At 44.6% G+C, this 21,100-nt stretch overlaps 1 protein-coding gene across 1 annotated transcript in view; it reads right to left on the minus strand.

Annotated features, from left to right (window-relative positions):
* Positions 1 to 21,100, minus strand: part of LOC134346713 (complement C4-like) — a 148,187-nt gene that overhangs the window by 107,108 nt on the left and 19,979 nt on the right. The window contains exons 8-10 of the mRNA XM_063048271.1: positions 11,063 to 11,168; positions 3,186 to 3,312; positions 1,747 to 1,862 (exon numbers count right to left, since the gene is read on the minus strand). Of these exons, the coding sequence (XP_062904341.1) occupies positions 1,747 to 1,862; positions 3,186 to 3,312; positions 11,063 to 11,168 (349 nt within the window). The remainder of the gene's footprint in view (positions 1 to 1,746; positions 1,863 to 3,185; positions 3,313 to 11,062; positions 11,169 to 21,100) is intronic.

Genomic DNA, 21,100 nt, shown 5'->3' on the forward strand with positions numbered 1-21,100 from the left:
AGATTTAAAGGGAACACAAGGGGCAACTTTTCCCACACAATGGGTGGTGGGTACTTGGAACGAACCACCAGCGGAAGTGGTAGAGCTGGGTTAAATTATACCATTTACAAGATATTTGAACAGGTACAAAAGTCAATGAGCAGAATATCTTGTCACTTAGGAAGAGGTAACCAATCCTCCTACTAAATGCTGGAACTAAAATATAAAAGCAAGGATGTAATGTTGAGACTTTATAAGGTACTGGTGAGGCCTCACAGAGTATTGTGAGCAGTTTTGGGCCCCTTATCTTAGAAAGGATGTGCTGACACTGGAGAGGGTTCAAAAGAGGTTCACAAAAATGATTCCAGAACTGAACAGCTTGTCATATAAAAAGCGTTTGATGGCTCTGGGCTTGTATTCGTTCGTCATCATAATGCCTTACAAGGTGCAAACGAAAGACTGTGTGGCGCGCCACTCCTCACACAGACGGTAGGTGACCGTTGACTCACAAAGAGTTCATCCGCCCTTTGACAGGTTTTGTTTTCAGTCCTGCTGGGTGCCTACACACCCTCCTCCCTGGCTAACCGAAGTGCACCAGGGAGGTGCCGGTTGAGTAGTACTGGGCTACGTGGTACCAATAGCAAGGCAAGGCCCTGACATGATGAACGTCGAGCTCTATAACGACCTACCGATGCTCACCACTCAAATCGAGGAGACAAGACTGCAACTAGCGGGGCACTGTCTACGCCACCCCGAGCTACCTGCCAGCCTAGTCATCATATGGGAGCCCAAGCACGGGAGGGTGAACCCTGGGTGCCCTCCCAAGACTGTGGTCAACACGCTCCTAGAAGAGAGCGGCGCGGCTAATGTAGATGAACTGAACACACTGATGAAGGAGAGGGAGAAGTGGAGAGTCCACCATCGTGCCCGACGCTGGCCCCCTAGGCCTGAGTCGACGTCGTAGTAGTAGTAGTAGGCCTGTATTCATTGGAATTCAGAAGAATAAAGGGTGACCTCATTGATACCTATCAAATGGTGAAAGGCCTTGATAGAGTGAATGTGGAGAGGACATTTCCTATGGTGGGAGAATTTGTTGTATCACAGAATTTGCCGATTCTGTGTTGTATCACTAAATACATTTTTAAAAATAATCCCCTCCACAATCTCAGCCTTTCAATATGACGGAAACATTAACTGTGTTTGTCTTCCCACGCTTTTGCTTGACCTACTGAGTATTGCCAGTTGGTCTTTTTTATTTTAATTTATAGTCACTTCGTTCTTCTTTCTCCCAGAGTGTTTCCAGCATTTTTTGTTTTTGCCTCAGGCCTCTAGTACTTCTATTTTCCTTTAAATTCCATTTTGAGAAAACCTTAATACTGAATCAGAAACCTTTCTAATATCAGTAAAGTCATCTAAATCCTGAAAGACTGCCCCTGAATGAAGTAGCTATACACAGATTGGAAAGTGCCCGAGACACTTCTGTTTGTTGCAAGAATATTAACCAGCTAGTCAAATGGAAAATCTACAACCACATGCAGTATGCTTCGAATAACTCAGCAACTGTTGTGCTTAACCTAACTCGCCTGATTATAAATTGCACAAGATTGCAATGGGTACATCATCAGGATGAAGAGCCCCAGTGAAAGCAAAGATTTGATGGAACAAGGGAGTCAGTCCCTGCCCCAGCTCCCTCCAACAACACTCCCCAAACCTCGTGGTTTCCAGGTGCACTCCCAGCCACACCCCCCCCAACCCCCGGTTACATACCACTACTTGGAAGCGGATGTTGGGTACAAAGTGGCGGGCTGTTTTCGACAGGTCCAGCATGTACGGCGAGGACACAAACCGGATGCTGGTGAGCTCGGTCATTTCCATCACATCACCTGCGCAAAGGTGGAGATTGCACAGGTTACAGGGGCTGTGGCAGAGGCAGCTACACGACCTCATACCATTGTAAACACATTGGACTACAATCACATGTCATTATCGATGTACATCAATAAAAACGCACGGTGTTATAACCATGTCATGATATCTGCTATCAATATAGCGGCATGTCATTGTAATAATGTGTCTCTGTAACTATGCATTCCCGCAATCCCAATACAGTGCCACAAACCACCTCAGCCCAGTGCTATGACACTCCCATTGCTGTAACACTTACCCTAATGCCATGAACCCCCATGACTGTAACTGCGTCCCCCTACCGAGATTACCCTCATCTCTGCAACCCACCCGTCACTGTCACTGCCCATTAGTACATCCCCCTACCCTGACCCTCCCCTCTTCAACACCACCACCCCCCAGCCCCTCACCCCGTCACCGCGACCGCCTGGCACTCTAAATTCTTATCACTGCAACCACAATCTGTGCAAATATTCACTTGGTTGGCTGAGCATTGAGCGTGTGGCACACCTGCAGGGCGGTCGGACGATATAGTACACGAGTGCGTGACGCTCTTGGTCCCAGACAGTCAGTCACTGCCTCCCCACTAGTTTCAAACAATGTCATGCAAAGGAGGGGCCAGGAGTCAGTTTGCCCCATCATTCAACTTCTCCTGGAGTAATCTCCCCTCCTCAGAATCACATTTATTATCACGGACATCTCATGTCATGAAATTCCTCATTTTGCAGCGGCAGTACAATGTAATACATAAAAAGACTATGAATTACAATGGGAAATATATATATATATATATAACACAATTAAATTAGCTAAGTAGTGCAAAAAGAGAGCAAAAAATAGTGAGGTTGTGTTCATGGGTCCACAACAAGGCTTGCAGGATCTGTTGCCCTCACTGAGAGGGCAGGCGGTGGTTAAACGTCTCAATTCGGATTTATCTCTGGGGTGAGCTATTAACCTGTGCCCTGGTGACCAAGAGACATGGTGACCCGTGCCCTGGTGACCAACAGGCATGGCGGCCCGTGCCGTGGTGACCAAGAGACATGGTGACCCGTGCCCTGGTGACCAACAGGCATGGCGGCCCGTGCCGTGGTGACCAAGAGGGCTGCCAAATAACTGTGCCACTGTGCCACATCCCTTGTGATGCTTTTTCATTGCTTCAATGAAGCACTTCAGCTGACTTCCAGGTGCACAGGGAAAGCCCAGGAAGACTTAGCTGAACCTCGGGGCTCGAAGAAATGATTTGCACTGTGAAAGACTGTAACATCAGTTGACCCCACTCATCCTTGGGGCAGCATACTTACTGCCGAGTTCCACCACTGTCACTCCCATATAGAGGTTCATCCCCAGCAGATCGTCCTTGGACAACAGGCCAGATCTGCTCAGAAGTTCATTCGTGTCCAGGTACGAATTGGCTACTCCTGCTCTCACCTGGAAGTGAGGATAAAGACAAAGTTGGAGGGAGATACAGAAGGAAAGCAGGCCCTTTGGCCCATTGACTCTGCTTCTACCACCTATTTACATAATCTTATGTAAAGCCCATTTTATTCTCCTCACATTCCCATTCACTCCCTTAACGCCCCCCTCCCACCCCACTTTTAGATTATACCACTCAGCCACACACCCAGCAGCAGTTTACAGTGACCAGTCACTCACTGACCCCACGTCTTTGTACATGGGAGGAAACTGGAACACCTGGAGGAAACGGAGTAGTCACAGCGAGAATGTGCAAACTACACACACACAGCGCCGGATTTCGGAATCGAACTCGGGCTGCCCAGAGCTGTAAGGTAACAGCTCTACTAGTCTGAGCAATGAATTGGAGACTTGTACTCTGCTGATGAGGTGCTGTTGCAGTCGTAACCCAGCTCAATACAAGAGGAAGCACACGATCAGACAATTGAAATACACTCAGGGCCACTTTATTATGTAAAGATAAATCTCTAATCAGCCAATCATGTGGCAGCAACTCAGTACATAAGAGCATGCAGACATGATCAAGAGGTTCACAGAAAAAGATAGAAACATAGAAAACCTACAGCACAATACAGGCCCTTCGGCCCACAAAGCTGAGCCGAACATGTCCTTACCTTAGAAGTTACTAGGCTTACCCACAGCCCTCTATTTTTCTAAGCTCCATGTATCTATCCAGGAGTCTCTTAAAAGACCCTATCGTATCCGCCTTCACCACCGTCACCAGCAACTCATTCCATGCACTCACCACTCTCTGCATAGGAAACTGACATCTCCTCTGTTCAGTTGTTGTTCTGACCAAATATCAGAATGCAGGAAGAAATGTGATCAAAGTAACCTTGAACATTGTCCGATGTGGTGGTTTAAATATCTCAGAAGCTGTAATCTCCTGGGGTTTTCACGCACTACAATCTCTAGAGTTTACAGAGAGAGTTTGCAAAAAGCAAAAAAAAACATTCACTGAGAGGCAGTTCTGTGGGTGAAAATGCCTTGTTAATGAGAGAGGTCAGAGGAGAATGGCCAGACAGGGTCAGGCTAACAGGAAGTCAAAAATAACTCAAATAGCCTTACGTTACAATGGCGGCGTTCCAAAGGGCATCTCTGGATGCACAACACATCAAACCTTGAAGTGGACAGGCTACAATAACAGAAGACCACAAACACACACTCAGTGGCCACTTGATCAGGTACGGGAGGTACCTAGTAACGTGGCTACTGAGTGTACATCCTTCCACAGACGTTACTTGAGGAAATTAGTGAGTCAGAAGGAGGAGCTTAGGAGGAGACAATGGCGCCTAACGGTGACTCCTTGCTTGCATCTTGGGAAACAGCTCTACTTCCATCTTTAATATCTCTGATTTTCCCTTTCAGGTTTCTTTTGAAGACCCTAACCTAGAGTTACACGCTGACTTTGTTCTTTGCAGGAATGGAACCAGCTCTCGGGGTTTCACAACTGGCCGTTACTCTTAATGCCAAGGATGCAGCCTAAGAGATTAGCCTGCCTTTGGAGTTCCGGGATCTTGTGGCTCTGGAGATGGGCGGACTGAAGGTCGGTGTCTCGGCAGGAAATCGGTGTGTCGTGGGAGATGGAAGATCTCTGGCTGTGCGCCCTGAAACCAGAGATCTTGGGGCACAGAGCATGGAAAAAGCGATGCAATAGACTTTTAACATTGTAAACCAGTGAGTTATTTGTTATGTCTCCCCTCTCACTGTGAAACAGAGATACCTCTTTCTCCCTTATTAGGGAGAGAGAGAGCCTATGGTATGTTGAATACCAGGTGAAAGAGTAGTCTTTGGGGAACTGCAAGTCTGTGTCTTTGCTGTTGCTTTGCTGCACGCTTGAGTGCTCGGGGGTGGGTGCTGATGTTTTTTTTTGCTGGTTAGGGAGGGGGGTATTGTTCCTTTGCTGCTGCTTACATGTGGGAGGGGGAGCTGAGGGTGGGCTGTGGGGTTCTAACACTTAACTGTCATTCATTCTTTGGCGACACTCGTCTGTTTTCGTAGACGGTTGCGAAGAAAAAGCATTTCAGGATGTATATTGTATACATTTCTCTGACATTAAATGTACCTTTGAAACCTTTGACCCGTGGAGGGAAATGGACAGTCAATGTTTCAGGCCCAGAATCTTCACCTGGGCTGAAAGATAGATGGAGATGGCCAGTGAGGAAAAGGGGTGGAGGACAGCTGGTGGACTAGAGCTGGATCCAGGTAAGGTGGGGTAATCGGAAGATGGAGAAGGGAGAATGGAGATAGTGACAGAGGCTGGGAGATGAGAGGCGGAGATGACAGGGCTGAAGATTATGGAAACTCATAGGAAACAAGATGGACCATGGGATCAAGTGAGGAAGGTGGGAAGGAGGAGCCAATGGTGTGAGGATACCATCCCGAGGATTATAACTGAACACATCTAAGACAGAACAGTTGAAGCAAGATTTTTTGCATAATATGGAGAATTAAGGGTTATGGAAAACAGGCAGTAAGTAGAGCTGAGTCCATAGCCAGGTCAGCCATGAATTTATTGAATAGTAGAGCAGACTAGGCTGGCCAGATGGCTCACTCCTTGTCCTATTCCTTATAACCTTATGTTATGTAAACATTGCTTGCAGCAGCTTCACAGGATTTGGCCCCCTTACCTAATGTAGGATACACCAGCCTTGGAGGCAGTCTAAAGGAGATTCACCAGGATAATTCCTGGGATTAGAGGGTTGTCCTATTCAGAGGGAATAGTGGAGGTGGGTGGTTTTTGAAAGACTGGGGGAGATTGAGGTCAGTGGAGAACTGGTACAGAAGAGGAGATGAAACCTGAGCCCGATGAGCCGTGATTACCTTTAGAAAGATGGGGCAAGCTTGAGGGGCTGAGTGGCCTCCTGCTGTTGCTATTTTCTCATTTTCCTGTGCACACACTCAGGAAATAGCATGCGGGGGGGGGGAGGGCGAGCTGCAAGCTACTTGTTCACTGAGTCAATAGAAGATTGGTCTTACACTTAACATCTACAAGGCAAAGGTCCTCTGTAGAACGAGCTTGCTCTGCCACACTGGGATCACTTCTCGAACCTCAGGAGCCACCTCCCAGGTAAAGGCAAACATCAAAGCTGAAATTCTGTCCCACCTTCGAATAAATGGGCATTTAAAGACCTGGCATAATCTCATGGTCTCCATGTCCTCTTGTACATTTCTCGTAAGGACTTTTAAGAGACTCTTGGACAGACACAGAGATGAAAGAAGAATGTAGGTCAATGCGGGAAGAGTTAGGCCTCCACAACACACTGTGTCAACAGACTCCATTTTCCAGCTGAAAAAATCCCTCCCCAGGTGTAGGTGGCATGCTTAGTAAGTTTGCAGATAACACCAAACTTGGAGTTATGGTGAATAGTGAAAGCAGATCTTAGAGTAGATTGGTCATGAGCTGAAGTCTTGTGCTGTAAGATTCCACGTTCTCTGTTCAACATATGCTTCAAGTCAACCTCTCGTAGGATCTATCCTGGGCCCAACAAAGTGATGTAACCATGAAGCAGGCTCTTCAGCAGCTCTACTTTGTTAAGGGTTTGAGGAGATTGGGTATATCACCAGACTCTAACAAATTTCTACAGGTGGAGAGCATTCTGATTGGTTGCATTGTCGGCAGGTAAGGAGGCTCCAAGGACAAGATCAAAAGAAGCTGCAGAGTGTTGTAGACACAGCCATTAGACCATAAGACATGGGAGCAGAATTAGGCCATTTAGCCCATTGAGTGTCCGCCTCCACTCTGCTTTTCAGTCATGGAGGATCCTTATTTCCTCTCCTCAGTTCCACTCCCAGACTTCTCTCTATAACCTTTGATGCCGTGTCCAATCAAACTCTGCCTTAAATACATCGAACGATGGCCTCCACAGCTGCCTGTGGTAACAAATTCCACAAATTCACCACCCTCTGGCTGAAGTAATATCTCCACATCTCTGTGTTAAATAGATGCCCTTCTATCCTGAGGCTGTGCCCTCTTGTCCTTGACTTCCCCAGCACAAGAAACATTCTTTCCACATCTACTCTGTCCAGACCTTTCAACATTCAAAAGTTTTCAATAAGAGCTCCCCTCATCCTTCTAAATTCCAGGGAGTACAGACCCAGAGTTATGAAATAGTCCTCATATGATAACCCTTTCATTCCTGGAACCTCCTCTGAGCCTTCTCCAATGCCAGCATATCTTTCCTAAGATAAGGAGCACAAAACTGTTCACAATATCAAGGTGAGGCCTCAGCAGTGCCTTATAAAGCCTCAACATCACATCCCTGTTCTTGTATTCTAGACCTCTTGAAATGAATACTAACATTACATTTGCCTTCCTCACCACCAACTCTACCTGCAAGTTAACCTTTAGGGTGTTCTGCACAAGGACTCCCAAGTCCCTTTGCATCTCAGATTTTTGGATTTTCTCACTGTTTAGAAAATAGTCCGCTCATTTATTCCACCTGCCAATGACCATGCATTTTCCAACATTGTATTTCATTTGCCACTTTCTTGCCCATCCTCCTAATCTGTCTAAGTCCTTCTACAGCCTGCCTGTTTCCTCAGCACCACCTGCCCCTCCACCAATCTTTATATCATCTGCAAACTTGGCAACAAAGCCATCTATTTCATCATCTAAATCAGTGATATTCAGCATAAAAAAACACTCGTTACTGGCAGCCAAACACGTACTCATAACCTCATCCTTAACAACTGACTCCAATATCTCTCCAACCACTGAGGTCAGGCTAACTAGTCTATAATTTCCTTTCTGCTGCCTTCTTCCTTTTTTAAAAGAGTGGAGTGACATTTGCAATTTTCCAGTCCTCTGCCACCATGCCCGAGACCAATGATTTTTAAAAGATCATTACTAATGCCTCCACAATCTCCACCACCAGCTCTTTCAGAACCCTAAGGTACACTTCATCTGGTCCAGGTTACTTATGTAGCCTTAGGTCTTACAGCTTTTTCAGCACCTTCTCCCTTGTAATAGAAACTGCATTCACTTCTCTTCTCTCACACCCTTCAACATCTGGCACACTGCTAGTGAGACTGATGTAAAACACTCATTTAGTACATCTACCAGCTCCCTGTCCCGATTATAATTTCTCTGACCTCATTTTCTAGTCGTCTCTTATCCACTCTGAACCCTCTTTTATTTGCATACATACTTGAAAAGCTTTTACTATCCACTTTGATGTTGTTTGCACCTTGCTTTCATATTTCACCTTTTCACTCCTAATGAGTTTTTTTAGTCCTTCTCTGTAGGTTTTTAAAAGCTTCCCGATCCTCCAGCTTCCAGCAAAGTTTTGCTTTTACATTAGCTTTGACTTCCCTTGTCAGTGATGGTTGTACTATTTTGCCACGAGTATTTCTTCATTTTCGGAATACATCTATCCTGCACCTTCTTCATTTTTTCCAGAAACTCACACCATCGCTGCTCAGCTGTCACCCCTGCCAACATCTCCTTCCAATTTACTTTGGCCAGCTCCTCTCTCATACCACTATAATTTCCACTGAAATACTACTATATCACACATTGCTATCTCCCTATCAAATTTCAAATTAAACTCAATCATAATTAAAAATCGCTGCCTCCTAAGTTTCTTTTGCCTTAAGCTCCTAATCACCTCTGTTTTATTAAATAGCACCCAATCCAGTATAGCTGATCCCCAGTAGGCTTAATGACAAACTGCACTCAAAAGGCATTCAACAAACTTACTCTCTTGAGAACCATTACCAACCTGATTCTCCCAATCAATCTACATGTTGAAATCTCCCATGACTATCATAACATTGCCCTTTTGAGATGTCTTTTCTATTTCCCGTTGTAAACTGGGGCCCACATCCCAGCTACTGTTGGGAGGCCTGTATATAATTGCCATCCGGGTCCTTTTACCCTTGCAGTTCCTGAAGCCAACCCACAAGGTTCCAACATCTTCTGGTCCTATGCCACATCTTTCTACTGATTTAATGTCATTCTTTATCAGCAGAGACATGCTGCTACTCTCTGCCTACCTTCCTATCCCTCCGACACAACATGTAACTTTGCACAACCATCCTTCAGCCACAATTCAGTGATGGCCACATCATACCTGACAATCTGTAATAGTGCAACAAGATCATCCACCTTATTTCTTATACTCCGTGCAAAGTATTATACTCCATATAACACTTCGAGTGCTGCATTTGCTACCCTTTTTGATTCTGCATCCCTAATGCATTGATTGTCTGCTGGCTGCCTGACCTTCTTGACTGTCTGACTGCAGGCTATCTTTGCTTTTTTACCATCTGACCTCTCCTAAGTTCCTTCAGACTGGCTCCCATCCCCCTGCCAAATCAGCCAGCTCTGTTATGGACACAACCCTGTTGAGAAGTGAAGACATCTTCCAGAAGTGGTGTCTCAAGTAGGATGCATCCATTACTAAGAACCCTCACCAGCTGTGATCTGTCCTCTTCTCTTTACCACCATCAGGAAAGAGTGTGAAGATTTGAAGGAATATACAAACCCACAGTACATCCAACGGTCAAGCAAGGAGGATCGAAACTACCTGCCCCATTCCAATGGCATGTCCACAAACAAAGGCATCTTCAAAAGCTGGTACCTCAAGAAAGCAGCATCCATACTCAGGACCCTCACTTGGGGACATGCCTTCTTCTCATTACCATCAGGAAGAAGGTACTGGACCATAAAGACCACAAAAACATTTCTGAAATAGCTTCTTCCCATCTGCCATTAGATTTCTGAATGGTCCATGCACTGATCATTATTCCTGTTTTGCACTATCTATTTTTGTAACATGGTAATTTTTATGTGGTTCCTAAGGTTGTTAGAGCTGGGGGTGGTAATGGGGACAAACTCCCACTCCCTATGAAATACTCCCAATGGCATGCGCCTCAAAGAGCCTCTGACAACCAAGTGCAGCTCCTGGCCTTCACGTGTGGCTTAGCTACTAAGCCCAGTGGAACAGTTTCTACTGACAAGGCAAAGGGCAAAGACAGGTTACTGGTGCCTTAAAACCAGTCACTTTGGGCAGATGGGCTCATCAGCTTGGCCGCGGCTGGCAGCTCATCTAGGAGAAGGAAAACTCTGCTCTCAAATCTTCTCTGCTTTACGGCCATACCCACTCATGGGGAAGGCTTTGGGAGTAAACCCCAAGAGAAAAATTTGGAGCTGGAGTCCCTAAGGCAGTCTTACATTGAGTTCAATGCTGAGTGGCAACTCCTGTGTCGCTCCTGGTGCCAAACTGTATCGGTCTCTGCAGTTCCTTTGGGTTCATCAGATGCGTGGGCAACAGCTTGCTCTCCATATTGTACTGTCCTGACTTGTGAACCTAGACTGCTGGAATGCAGCTTCCAAGGTTGACCAGGACCAACAGAGGCCTCAGAGAATTTCTATGTCCTCAACTGCACTGCTACCACAAAACCACAAATATCACTAAATAAACCAGTGTTAAATTACCTGATTCTCTTCTGACCCTCTCGTAACCATCGACGAAATGAATACCAGCTTCTCAATCTCAACGGGTAAAGCAAACATTACACCATCTCTTTGATTTCCCGTGTTAAGTTGATGGAACTTCAGAACGTTGAAAGGAATGCGCCCAAGCTAAATGATCAAGGGCTGGAGTTCCACAGATTCTCCTGATTTCCCACTGTTACAACAAAATTAACCTTTACATCCAGATACCCAAATCCCATGTCAGAAGCCTTGAAATGTACTCACGGTTAATTTTCGTCCTAGACTCCAAACTTCCGTCTTATTGCTAACACCGTGGATGATTCCAAATCTAATATGGGCCTCTCCGTGCACTGGTTCGCCATACAAGTGTCTTTAAAAGATAATAGTTGAGCTTATTAGATGTTAACACAGATTTCTATACCACTTGTTCAGTAATGTGATGTGGCAAGGATGGCGTTTGCTACCCATTCCAAACTGCCCATGAGAAACTGGACTGAGCCGACTCCTTCAACCACTTCAGGAAGCCGGATGGTGCACCCGCCCATCTGTATCAAACATGCTGAGGTGAGCAGGATTAGGCCATTTGGCCCATCGAGTCTGATCTGCCATTCCATCATGGCTGATTTATTATCCCTCACAACCCCATTCTCCTGCCTTCTCCCCATAACCTTTGATACCCTAATTAACCAAGGACCTATCAACTGCCGCCTTAAATATACCCAACATCTTGGCCTGCACAGCTGTCTGTGGCAATGAATTCCACAGATTGACACCCTCTGGCTAAAGGAATTTTTCCTCATCTCTGTTCTAATTGGGCGTCCCTCAATTCTGAGGTTAAGCTCTCAGGTCCTAGGCTCTCCCACTAAAGGAAACATCCTCTCCATATCCAGTTCATCTGGGTCTTTCAATATTCAATCAGCTTCAATGAGATCCCCCTTCAACCTTCTAAATCCCAGCGCGCTGAGGTCCAGAGCTATCGAACATTCCCCATATGGTAACCTTCCATTCCTGGGATCATTCTCGTTAACTTCCTCTGCACCCTCTCCAATACCAGCACATCTCTTCATAGATCAGGGGCCAAAAACTGCTCACAATAGTCCAAGTGCTGACCATTGCCTTATAAAGCCTCGTTATATCTTTGCTTTTGTATTCTACTCTTCTCGAGATGAATGCTAAAATTCCGTATGCCTTCCTTATCACCATCTCAACCCGCAAGTTAACTCTTAGGGAATCCCAAGTCCCCTTGTACCTCTGATTATTGAAATTTATCCCCATTTAGAAAATAGTCCGCATTTTATTCCTTCCAGCAAAATGTAAGACCATTTACTTTCCCACATTATATTTCATCTGCCATTTCTTTGGTCTTTCCCTTAATCTGTCTAAGTCCTTCTGCATACACTCTGTATACTCAGCGCTACCTGCCCCTCCAGCTATCTTCATATTGTTCACAAACTTGGCCACAAAGCCGTCAATTTGTCAAATACGACATCAAAATGTACGTCTAAGGATCGCAGAATCCTGCTGTACGTTAAGAACTCAAAGTACTGCAGGTCTACACCATCAGCGAGTTCCTCACCGGCAGAGATAATGAAGGGGCTCTGCAGCATGCTGCTGCCTGAATCAATGGAGGCTTGCAGTTAAATAGCCAGTGGTTGTCATGGCCACTTTTCGTGTGATCGCAAGACCCCTTTGGACACGGTTAATCTGGCATGCCGCCTCGTAAAGAGGACTAGGCCTGAAAGCCACGGTATTTCCTGCTTGCAGCCATGCAGAGGGAGGGGAGAAAGCTGTTGCGCTTCGCTAGGGGCACCGAGTTGGAGCTATCCTCCCAGGGTTTCACTGGGCAGAAGACAAGCTCTGTTGTGGCCGACTGCAGATGCTTTGACGGCACTCAGTGGGCTCAAGCCTCAAGCTGCAGGGTCGCTTGCTTTTCAGCAGCAAGCAGAGGGCCGTCCAAGCCATTGCACTCTATTGGGGGTGGCGTAGCGCGGTTGCAGTGACTGAAGATTTAAAATGGACTGAGGGTGTCTGGACTATATACATATATATTTGTCTGGTTCTGTTTTTAACTAATATTCTGTACGTGCTTGTGGGCCTTTCAGCGTTGTGCTGGGCCTCAAAGCCATGGATTCGCCTAGTGGGAGTCAGGCATCAGGGTGAGGGCTGGGCCTCAAAGTCACGGTGTTGCCTAGCTGGCATCAGGGGCCAGTCGACAAAGGATATCAGTGGGCTGGGTGGGTGGGGGCGTCTGCAGCTTTATTCCCTGGTAACACTGTCTCACTTGGCTGTATTCATGAGTAATCATATATGGTTAAATGACAATTAAACTTGAATTGAATTGAATTGAATTGAATTGAATTGAATTCCTTCATCCAAATCATTGACCTATGACATGATAAAAAGTATTCCCACACTGAACCCTGCTGCACACCGCTAGTCACCTGTGGCCAACCAGAGTAGGGCCCCTTTATTCCTTCTCTTTGCCTGCCGCCAGTCAGCCAATCTTCTATCCATGCTAGTGCCCTTCCTATAATACGATGGGCTCTTATCTTGTTAAGCAACCTCAGGTGCAGCACCTTGTCAAAGGCCTTCTGAAAATTCAAGCAAAAAACATTCGCTGGTTCTCCTGCTTGTTATTTTCTCAAAGACTTTCAACAGATTTGTCAGGCAAGATTTCCCTGCCGACTTTGGCCTATTTTATCACGTGCCTCCAAGTTCTCCAAAACCTCATCCTTAATAATAGACTCCCTCATCTTCCCAACCATGGAAGTCAGGCTAACAGTCCTAGAATTTCCTTCCTTTTGCCTCCCTCCCTTCTTGAAAAGTGGAGTGACATTTCCAATTTTCCAGTTCTCATGAACCATTCCAGAATCTAGTGATTCTTGAAAGATCATTACTAATGCCTTTACAATCTCTTCAGCTACCTCTTTCAGAACCCTGGTCCAGGTGACTTATGTACCTTCAGACCTTTCAGCTTCCCAATCTCCTTCTCCTTCGAGGTAACAATGCTGACTTCTGCCCCCGGCACTCTGCTTGTGTCTTCCTTTCTTTCTTTTTAAATCTTTTTATTGAATAAGTATACAAAAGGGTAAGCCATACAGGGCACTAATACACTGTTAGAATATAATAAAATTACAGGAAATATTAATACAGAAAAAAAAGTGATACAAACAATGTAATTTAAACATAACATACTAAGGTAACATAACAGTATACTAATTTTTATATATATATATCAATTGAGAAAGGGAAAAAAAAAACCCCCAAAAAAACCCACCGTGCAACTAAACTAAAAGCAAAGCAAAGCAATGGGCTAACTTGGAACCAAATAGAGTTAAAGAACTTAAAATCACGTCCTCAAACCCGACCTCCATTAAAAACAGTAAAAAAAAAACAAGAAGGGTATATAAATATGGAGCAAAAAAGAGAAGAAAAAAAAATTACATTAAATGAAAATATTGAATAAAAGATCTCCAGGTCTGTTCAAATTTAAGTGAGGAATCATAAAGATTGCTTCTAATTTTCTCCAAATTCAAGCATAATATCGTCTGAGAAAACCAAAAAAAGGTGGTTGGAGCGTTAAGCTCTTTCCAATGTTGTAAGATACATCTTTTCGCCATTAAAGTAAGAAATGCAATCATTCTACGGGCTGAAGGAGAAAAATTACTGGAAATTTTAGGTAGTCCAAAGATAGCAGTAATAGGGTGAGGAGAGATATCTATATTCAATACCTTTGAGATAATATTAAAAATGTCTCTCCAAAAAGTTTCCAGAGTAGGACAAGACCAGAACATATGAGTTAAAGAGGCTATCTGCCCCGGACATCTATCACAAAAAGGATTAATGTGAGAATAAAAGCGAGCTAATTTACCTTTGGACATATGTGCTCTATGAACAACTTTAAATTGAATTAGGGAATAGAAACATAGAAACATAGAAACATAGAAAATAGGTGCAGGAGTAGGCCATTCGGCCCTTCGAGCCTGCACCGCCATTTATTATAATCATGGCTGATCATCCAACTCAGAACCCCGCCCCAGCCTTCCCTCCATACCCCCTGACCCCCGTAGCCACAAGGGCCATATCTAACTCCCTCTTAAATATAGCCAATGAACTGGCCTCAACAGTTTCCTGTGGCAGAGAATTCCACAGATTCACCACTCTCTGTGTGAAGAAGTTTTTCCTAATCTCGGTCCTAAAAGGCTTCCCCTCTATCCTCAAACTGTAACCCCTCGTTCTGGACTTCCCCAACATCGGGAACAATCTTCCTGCATCTAGCCTGTCCAATCCCTTTAGGATCTTATACGTTTCAATCAGATCCCCCCTCAATCTTCTAAATTCCAACGAGTACAAGCCCAATTCATCCAGTCTTTCTTCAAATGAAAGTCCCGCCATCCCAGGAATCAATCTGGTGAACCTTCTTTGTACTCCCTCTATGGCAAAGATGTCTTTCCTCAGATTAGGGGACCAAAACTGCACACAATACTCCAGGTGTGGTCTCACCAAGGCCTTGTACAACTGCAGTAATACGTCCCTGCTCCTGTACTCGAATCCTCTCGCTATAAATGCCAGCATACCATTCGCCTTTTTCACCGCCTGCTGTACTTGCATGCCCACTTTCAATGACTGGTGTATAATGACACCCAGGTCTCGTTGCACCTCCCCTTTTCCTAATCAACCACCATTCAGATAATAATCTGTTTTCCTATTTTTGCCACCAAAGTGGATAACTTCACATTTATCCACATTAAATTGCATCTGCCATGAATTTGCCCACTCACCCAACCTATCCAAGTCACCCTGCATCCTCTTAGCATCCTCCTCACTGCTAACACTGCCACCCAGCTTCGTGTCATCCGCAAACTTGGAGATGCTGCATTTAATTCCCTCATCCAAGTCATTAATATATATTGTAAACAACTGGGGTCCCAGCACTGAGCCTTGCGGTACCCCACTAGTCACCGCCTGCCATTCTGAAAAGGTCCCGTTTATACCCACTCTTTGCTTCCTGTCTGCTAACCAATTCTCCACCCACACCAATACCTTACCCCCAATACCGTTTAGCACAGATAGAGGAAGTATTGACTAATTGTAAAATCTGCCCCCAGTCATCCACGGAAATGATAGACCCCAATTCCTGTTCCCAATCTACCCTAATCTTATCAAATGGAGCTTTCCTAAGTTTCATAATAATATTATAAATCATAGCCAATGCACCTTTCTGACATGGATTAAGGTTAATTATAGTATCTAAAATGTATGTAGGAGGAAGCATTGGAAAAGAAGAAAGTATAGTACTTAGGAAATTTCTAACTTGTAGATATCTAAAAAAATGTATTCTTGATAAATTATATTTATTAGATAATTGTTCGAAAGACATAAGGGAACCATCTAAAAATAAATCCAAAAACCGTGAAATACCCTTAGTCTTCCAAATTTGAAGAGCACGATCCGTAAAAGAGGGAGGAAAAAATATGTTACCTAAAATAGGAATCGCTAGCCCAAATTGGTTAAGATCAAAAAATTTTCTGAACTGGAACCAAATACGTAAGGTATATTTAACTATCGGGTTAGATACCTGTTTAAGGCGTTTCAAATCAAAAGGAAGAGAGGAACCTAGAATAGAGCCAAGTGTGTAGCCCTGAACAGATTGTAATTCCAATGCTACCCATTTAGGAATGGATAGTATATCCTGGTCAAGTAACCAAAATTTCATATGTCGAATATTGATTGCCCAATAATAGAATCTAAAGTTAGGTAATGCTAAACCTCCATCTCTCTTAGCTTTCTGTAAATGTATTTTACCCAGTCTCGGGTTTTTATTTTGCCAAATAAATGAAGAAATTTTTGAGTCAACTTTATCAAAAAAAGATTTTGGAACAAAAATCGGTAATGCCTGAAATATATATATAAATTTTGGCAGAAAATACATCTTAACTGCATTAATACGACCAATCAAAGTTAAATATAAAGGAAACCATTTAGATGAAAGTTGAATAATATGGTCAATTAAGGGTAAAAAGTTAATCTTAAATAAATCTTTGTGTTTACAAGTAATTTTAATCCCAAGATATGAAAAATAATTATTAATCAATTTAAACAGAAAGTTATGATATAAGGGAAGTTGTTTATTAATCGGGAAAAGTTCACTCTTCCTAAGATTTAATTTATAACCTGAAAAGAGACTAAATTGTGCTAATAACTCTAAAACAGCAGGGATGGATTTTTGAGGATTAGAAATATATAAAAGTAAGTCATCAGCATAGAGTGGTATTTTATGGGACTTTAGCCCCAAGTTATCCCAGTAATATTTGGAGATTCTTGAATGGCAATTGCAAGAGGTTCTAATGCAATATCAAATAATAAAGGACTAAGAGGACAACCTTGTCGAGTACCTCGAAAAAGAGGGGAAAAAGGTGAGCTTAGAGAGTTAGTACGGACCGAGGCCACAGGAGAATGATATAACAGTTTGATCCAGGATATAAGTGTCTTCCATAGTGAAGACTGGTGCAAAATATTTCAGTTCCATCAAGATGGCGCCATGTTGCAAGCTCCATTCCAAATCTACAGTATACTACTAATTTCAACAAATTTCTTAGCATTTTCTGTTCAAGTAGCTGATAGTCACATCCGATGCGATAAGACTGACTCTTCTGAACATCAGGAAGATGGCATTTACCTTTCCTACGCTGGGAACCCCTGCTTGCACGTGGGAGACTCACCTCTTACACTGCCACTACCTCGGAAGAAGCACTGGCAGAGAGGGAAAAGGTTCAGCATCCTGATGAGACTGAGACAGCGTGCAAACCGGCCACCGCTCCCTAGCCTACGCCTGGCTAACGTCCAGTCCCTGGACAACAAGCTTTGTGAACTGAGAGCCAGAATCTCCTTTCAGCAGGAAGCAAAAGAATGCAACGCCTTGTGCTTCTTGGAGACCTGGCTGATGGAGGAGATACCAGATCACGCCATCCAGCCCTCTGGGTTCTCCCTGTTGCGGGCGGTCAGGTCAAATAACCACTCTGGGAACATAAAGGAGGAGGGGTATGCTTCATGGTCAACAATGCTTGGTGCAACCCCCAGAATGTGCATGCCCTCAAGTCCTTCTGTTCCCTAGAACTGGAATACCTGGTACTGCTGTGCAGACCCTACTGGCTACCAAGGAAGCTCAGGGCTGTTACCATCACAGTGGTGTACATTCCACCGCAGGCTGATACTGACCTGCCTTTCAAGGAATTGTACAAGACCATCAACACACTGGGGACTGCACACCCAGAGGCTGCCTTCATCGTCACTGGTGACTTTAATCGAGCATCGCTGACGAAAGTCTCTCCGAAATTCTGTCAGCACATCCAGGTGCGCATTCGTGGAGGTAAGAGACTTGACCTCTGTTGCACTCCCTTCCGCAATGCTTACATAGAAGCACAGAAAAACTACGGCACAATACAGGCCCATCGGCCCACAATGCTGTGCCGAACAATGTACTTACATTAGAAATTACTTAGGGTTACCCATAGCCCTCTATTTTTCTAAGCTCTTACAAAGCTCTTCTTTGCTGAGCTTTTGAACAATCAGCCCGCTCTTCAATCCTGCTGTTGCTGACGTACAGGTAGAAGCTGAAACAAGAGTTAAAAACGTAGTTAAAACCGTCCACTGTTGGTGTGACCAATCGGCCTCCATGCTGCGGGACTGCTTCGATGACGTCGACTGGAATGTCTCCCGTGATGAAGATGTCTCCGAGTTCACAAATGGAGTCACGTGTTTCATTCGGAAGTGCATCAACATTGTGGTCCCCCAGAAGTCAGCCAGGGTCTTCCCAAACCAGAAACCCTGGATTAACAATTCCGAGGGAGCAGCACCTACCGCGCGACACAGAGCTGACATTGCCAGCAGTCAGCTGGAGCTCAAGAAAAGTAGCTATGATCAACGCAAAGCTATCAAGGCTGCAAAACAACAATACAGGGACAAAATTGAGTCAAATTTCACAACAAACAGCACACGTGACTTGAGTCGAGGGCTGCATACCATCGCGGACTTCAATGCCAAATGTAGTGTGCCGCCAACATGGCGGCCTCTCTCCCAGATGAGCTCAATCGCTTTTACGCTTGGTTCAATGTCGCTGTCTCTGAGCCTCTGACGAAAGCCACAACTACAACCTGCAACCTGGTCATCTCTGAGGCTGGAGTGCGCAACATTTCCAACGAGTGGACAGATGCAAGGCTGCGGGGCTGGACGGCATCCCAGGGCGAGTAGTCAGGATGTGTGCAGCACAACTAGCAGGTGTGTTTACTGATATTTTTAATCTCTCCTTCTCCCAGTGTAGAGTGCCCTTCTGCTTCAAATTATCCACCATTGTCCCTGTACCAAAAAAGACCAAGGTAACATGCCTGAACACTGGCATGCTGTTGCATTCACCTCAATAATAAGCAAATGCTCTGAGAGGCTGATTACATCTGCAGCTTGCTACCACCCAGACTGGACTACCTACAATTTGCCTACTGACACAACCAATCAACAGACAATGCAATAGCCACTGCTGTACACACTGACCTTACACATCTGGAGAAGAAGGATGCTTATATGTGAGAATGTTGTTCTTGGACTATAGTCAGCATTCAATACCATAATTCCATTCAGGCTTGACAAGAAGCTGAGACCTTGGCCTTGACCCTGCCTTGTGCAGCTGGATCCTGGACTTCCTGTCAGATCGCCGGGAGGTGGTAAGAGTGAGCTCCCTCACCTCCACCCCTCTGACTCTCAATACAGGAGCCCCTCAGGGCTGCGTACTGAGTCCCCTCCTTTACTCCCCATACACCCATGACTGTGTCACCACCCACAGCTCTGATCTGCTAATTAAATTTGATGACAACACTATACTGTTTGGTCTAATCTCAAATAACGAGGTGGCCTACAGGGAAGAAGTCATCGCTCTGACACAGTGGGGTCAAGAAAATAACATCTCCCTCAATGTCGCAAAAACAAAGGAGCTAGTTGTGGATTACAGGAGAAATGGAGACGGGCTAACCCCTATTGACATCAATGGATCTGGGGTTGAGAGGATAAACACTTTTAAGTTCCTTGGCATCCACATCACCGAGGATTTCATGTGGTCTGTACATACCAGCTGTGTGGTGAAAAAGGCACAACAGAGCCTCTTTCACCTCAGACAGTTGATGAAGTTTGATGTGGGCCCCCATATCCTAAGAACTTTCTACAGGGCACAATTGAGAGCATTCTGACTGGCTGCATCACTGCCTGATATAGGAACTGTACCTCCCTTAATTGCACGATTCTGCAGATAATGGTGCGGACAGTCCAACACATCTGTAGTTCTAAACTTCCCATGATTCAGGACAGTTACAAGGACAGATGTGTAAGAAGGTCCCGAAGGGTCATTGGGGACCCGAGTCACCCCAAGCATAATCTATTCCAGTTGCTACCATCTGGGAAATGGTACCACTGCATAAAAGCCAGGACCAACAGGCTCCGGGACAGCTTCTTCCACCAGGCCATCAGAATGATTAACTCATGCTGGTTTGAGTGTATTTTTATGTTACATTGACTGTTCTATTTATTATAAATTACTATGATTTCACATGGCACATTCAAACAGAGACGTAACATAAAGATTTTTACTCCTCATGTATGTGAAGGATGTAAGAAATAAAGTCAATTCAATTCAAGTCTGCCATTTCTTTGTCCCCTATTATTACCTCTCCAGCATCACCTTCCAGTGGTCCCATATCCACTTTCATCTTTCTTTTACTCTTTGTTTTTTTTTGTTGACTTCTGTTGTTGCTTTTTATAAGCTTCCCAATCCTCTACATCCCCCCTAACTTTTGCTATATCATAGACCCCCTCTTTTGCTTTTATGCAGTCTTTGATTTCCTTTGTCAGCCACGGTTGCCTCATCCTCTCTTTAGAATACTTCTTCACCTTTGGGATGTATCTTTCCTGCAATTTCTGAATTTCCCCCATAAACAACAGCCACTGCTGTTCTGCCATCATCCCTGCTAGTGTCCCCTTCCAATCAACTTTGGCCAACTCCTCTCTCATGCCTCTGCAATTTCCTTTGCTCCAATGTAATACTGATACATTTGATTTGATCTGATCCTTCTCAAACTGTAGGGCAAATTCTTTCACATTATGATCATTGCTTCCTAAGGGTTCCTTTACCTTAAGCTTCCTAATAAAATCTGGGTCATTACATAACATCCATTCCAGAATTGCATTTCCCTAGTGGGCTCAACCACAAGCTGCTCTACAAAGCTATCTCGCAGGCATTCTACAAATTCCCTCTGTTGG

This window comes from Mobula hypostoma, chromosome 5, assembly GCF_963921235.1.
Source record: "Mobula hypostoma chromosome 5, sMobHyp1.1, whole genome shotgun sequence".
NCBI lineage: Eukaryota > Metazoa > Chordata > Chondrichthyes > Myliobatiformes > Myliobatidae > Mobula > Mobula hypostoma.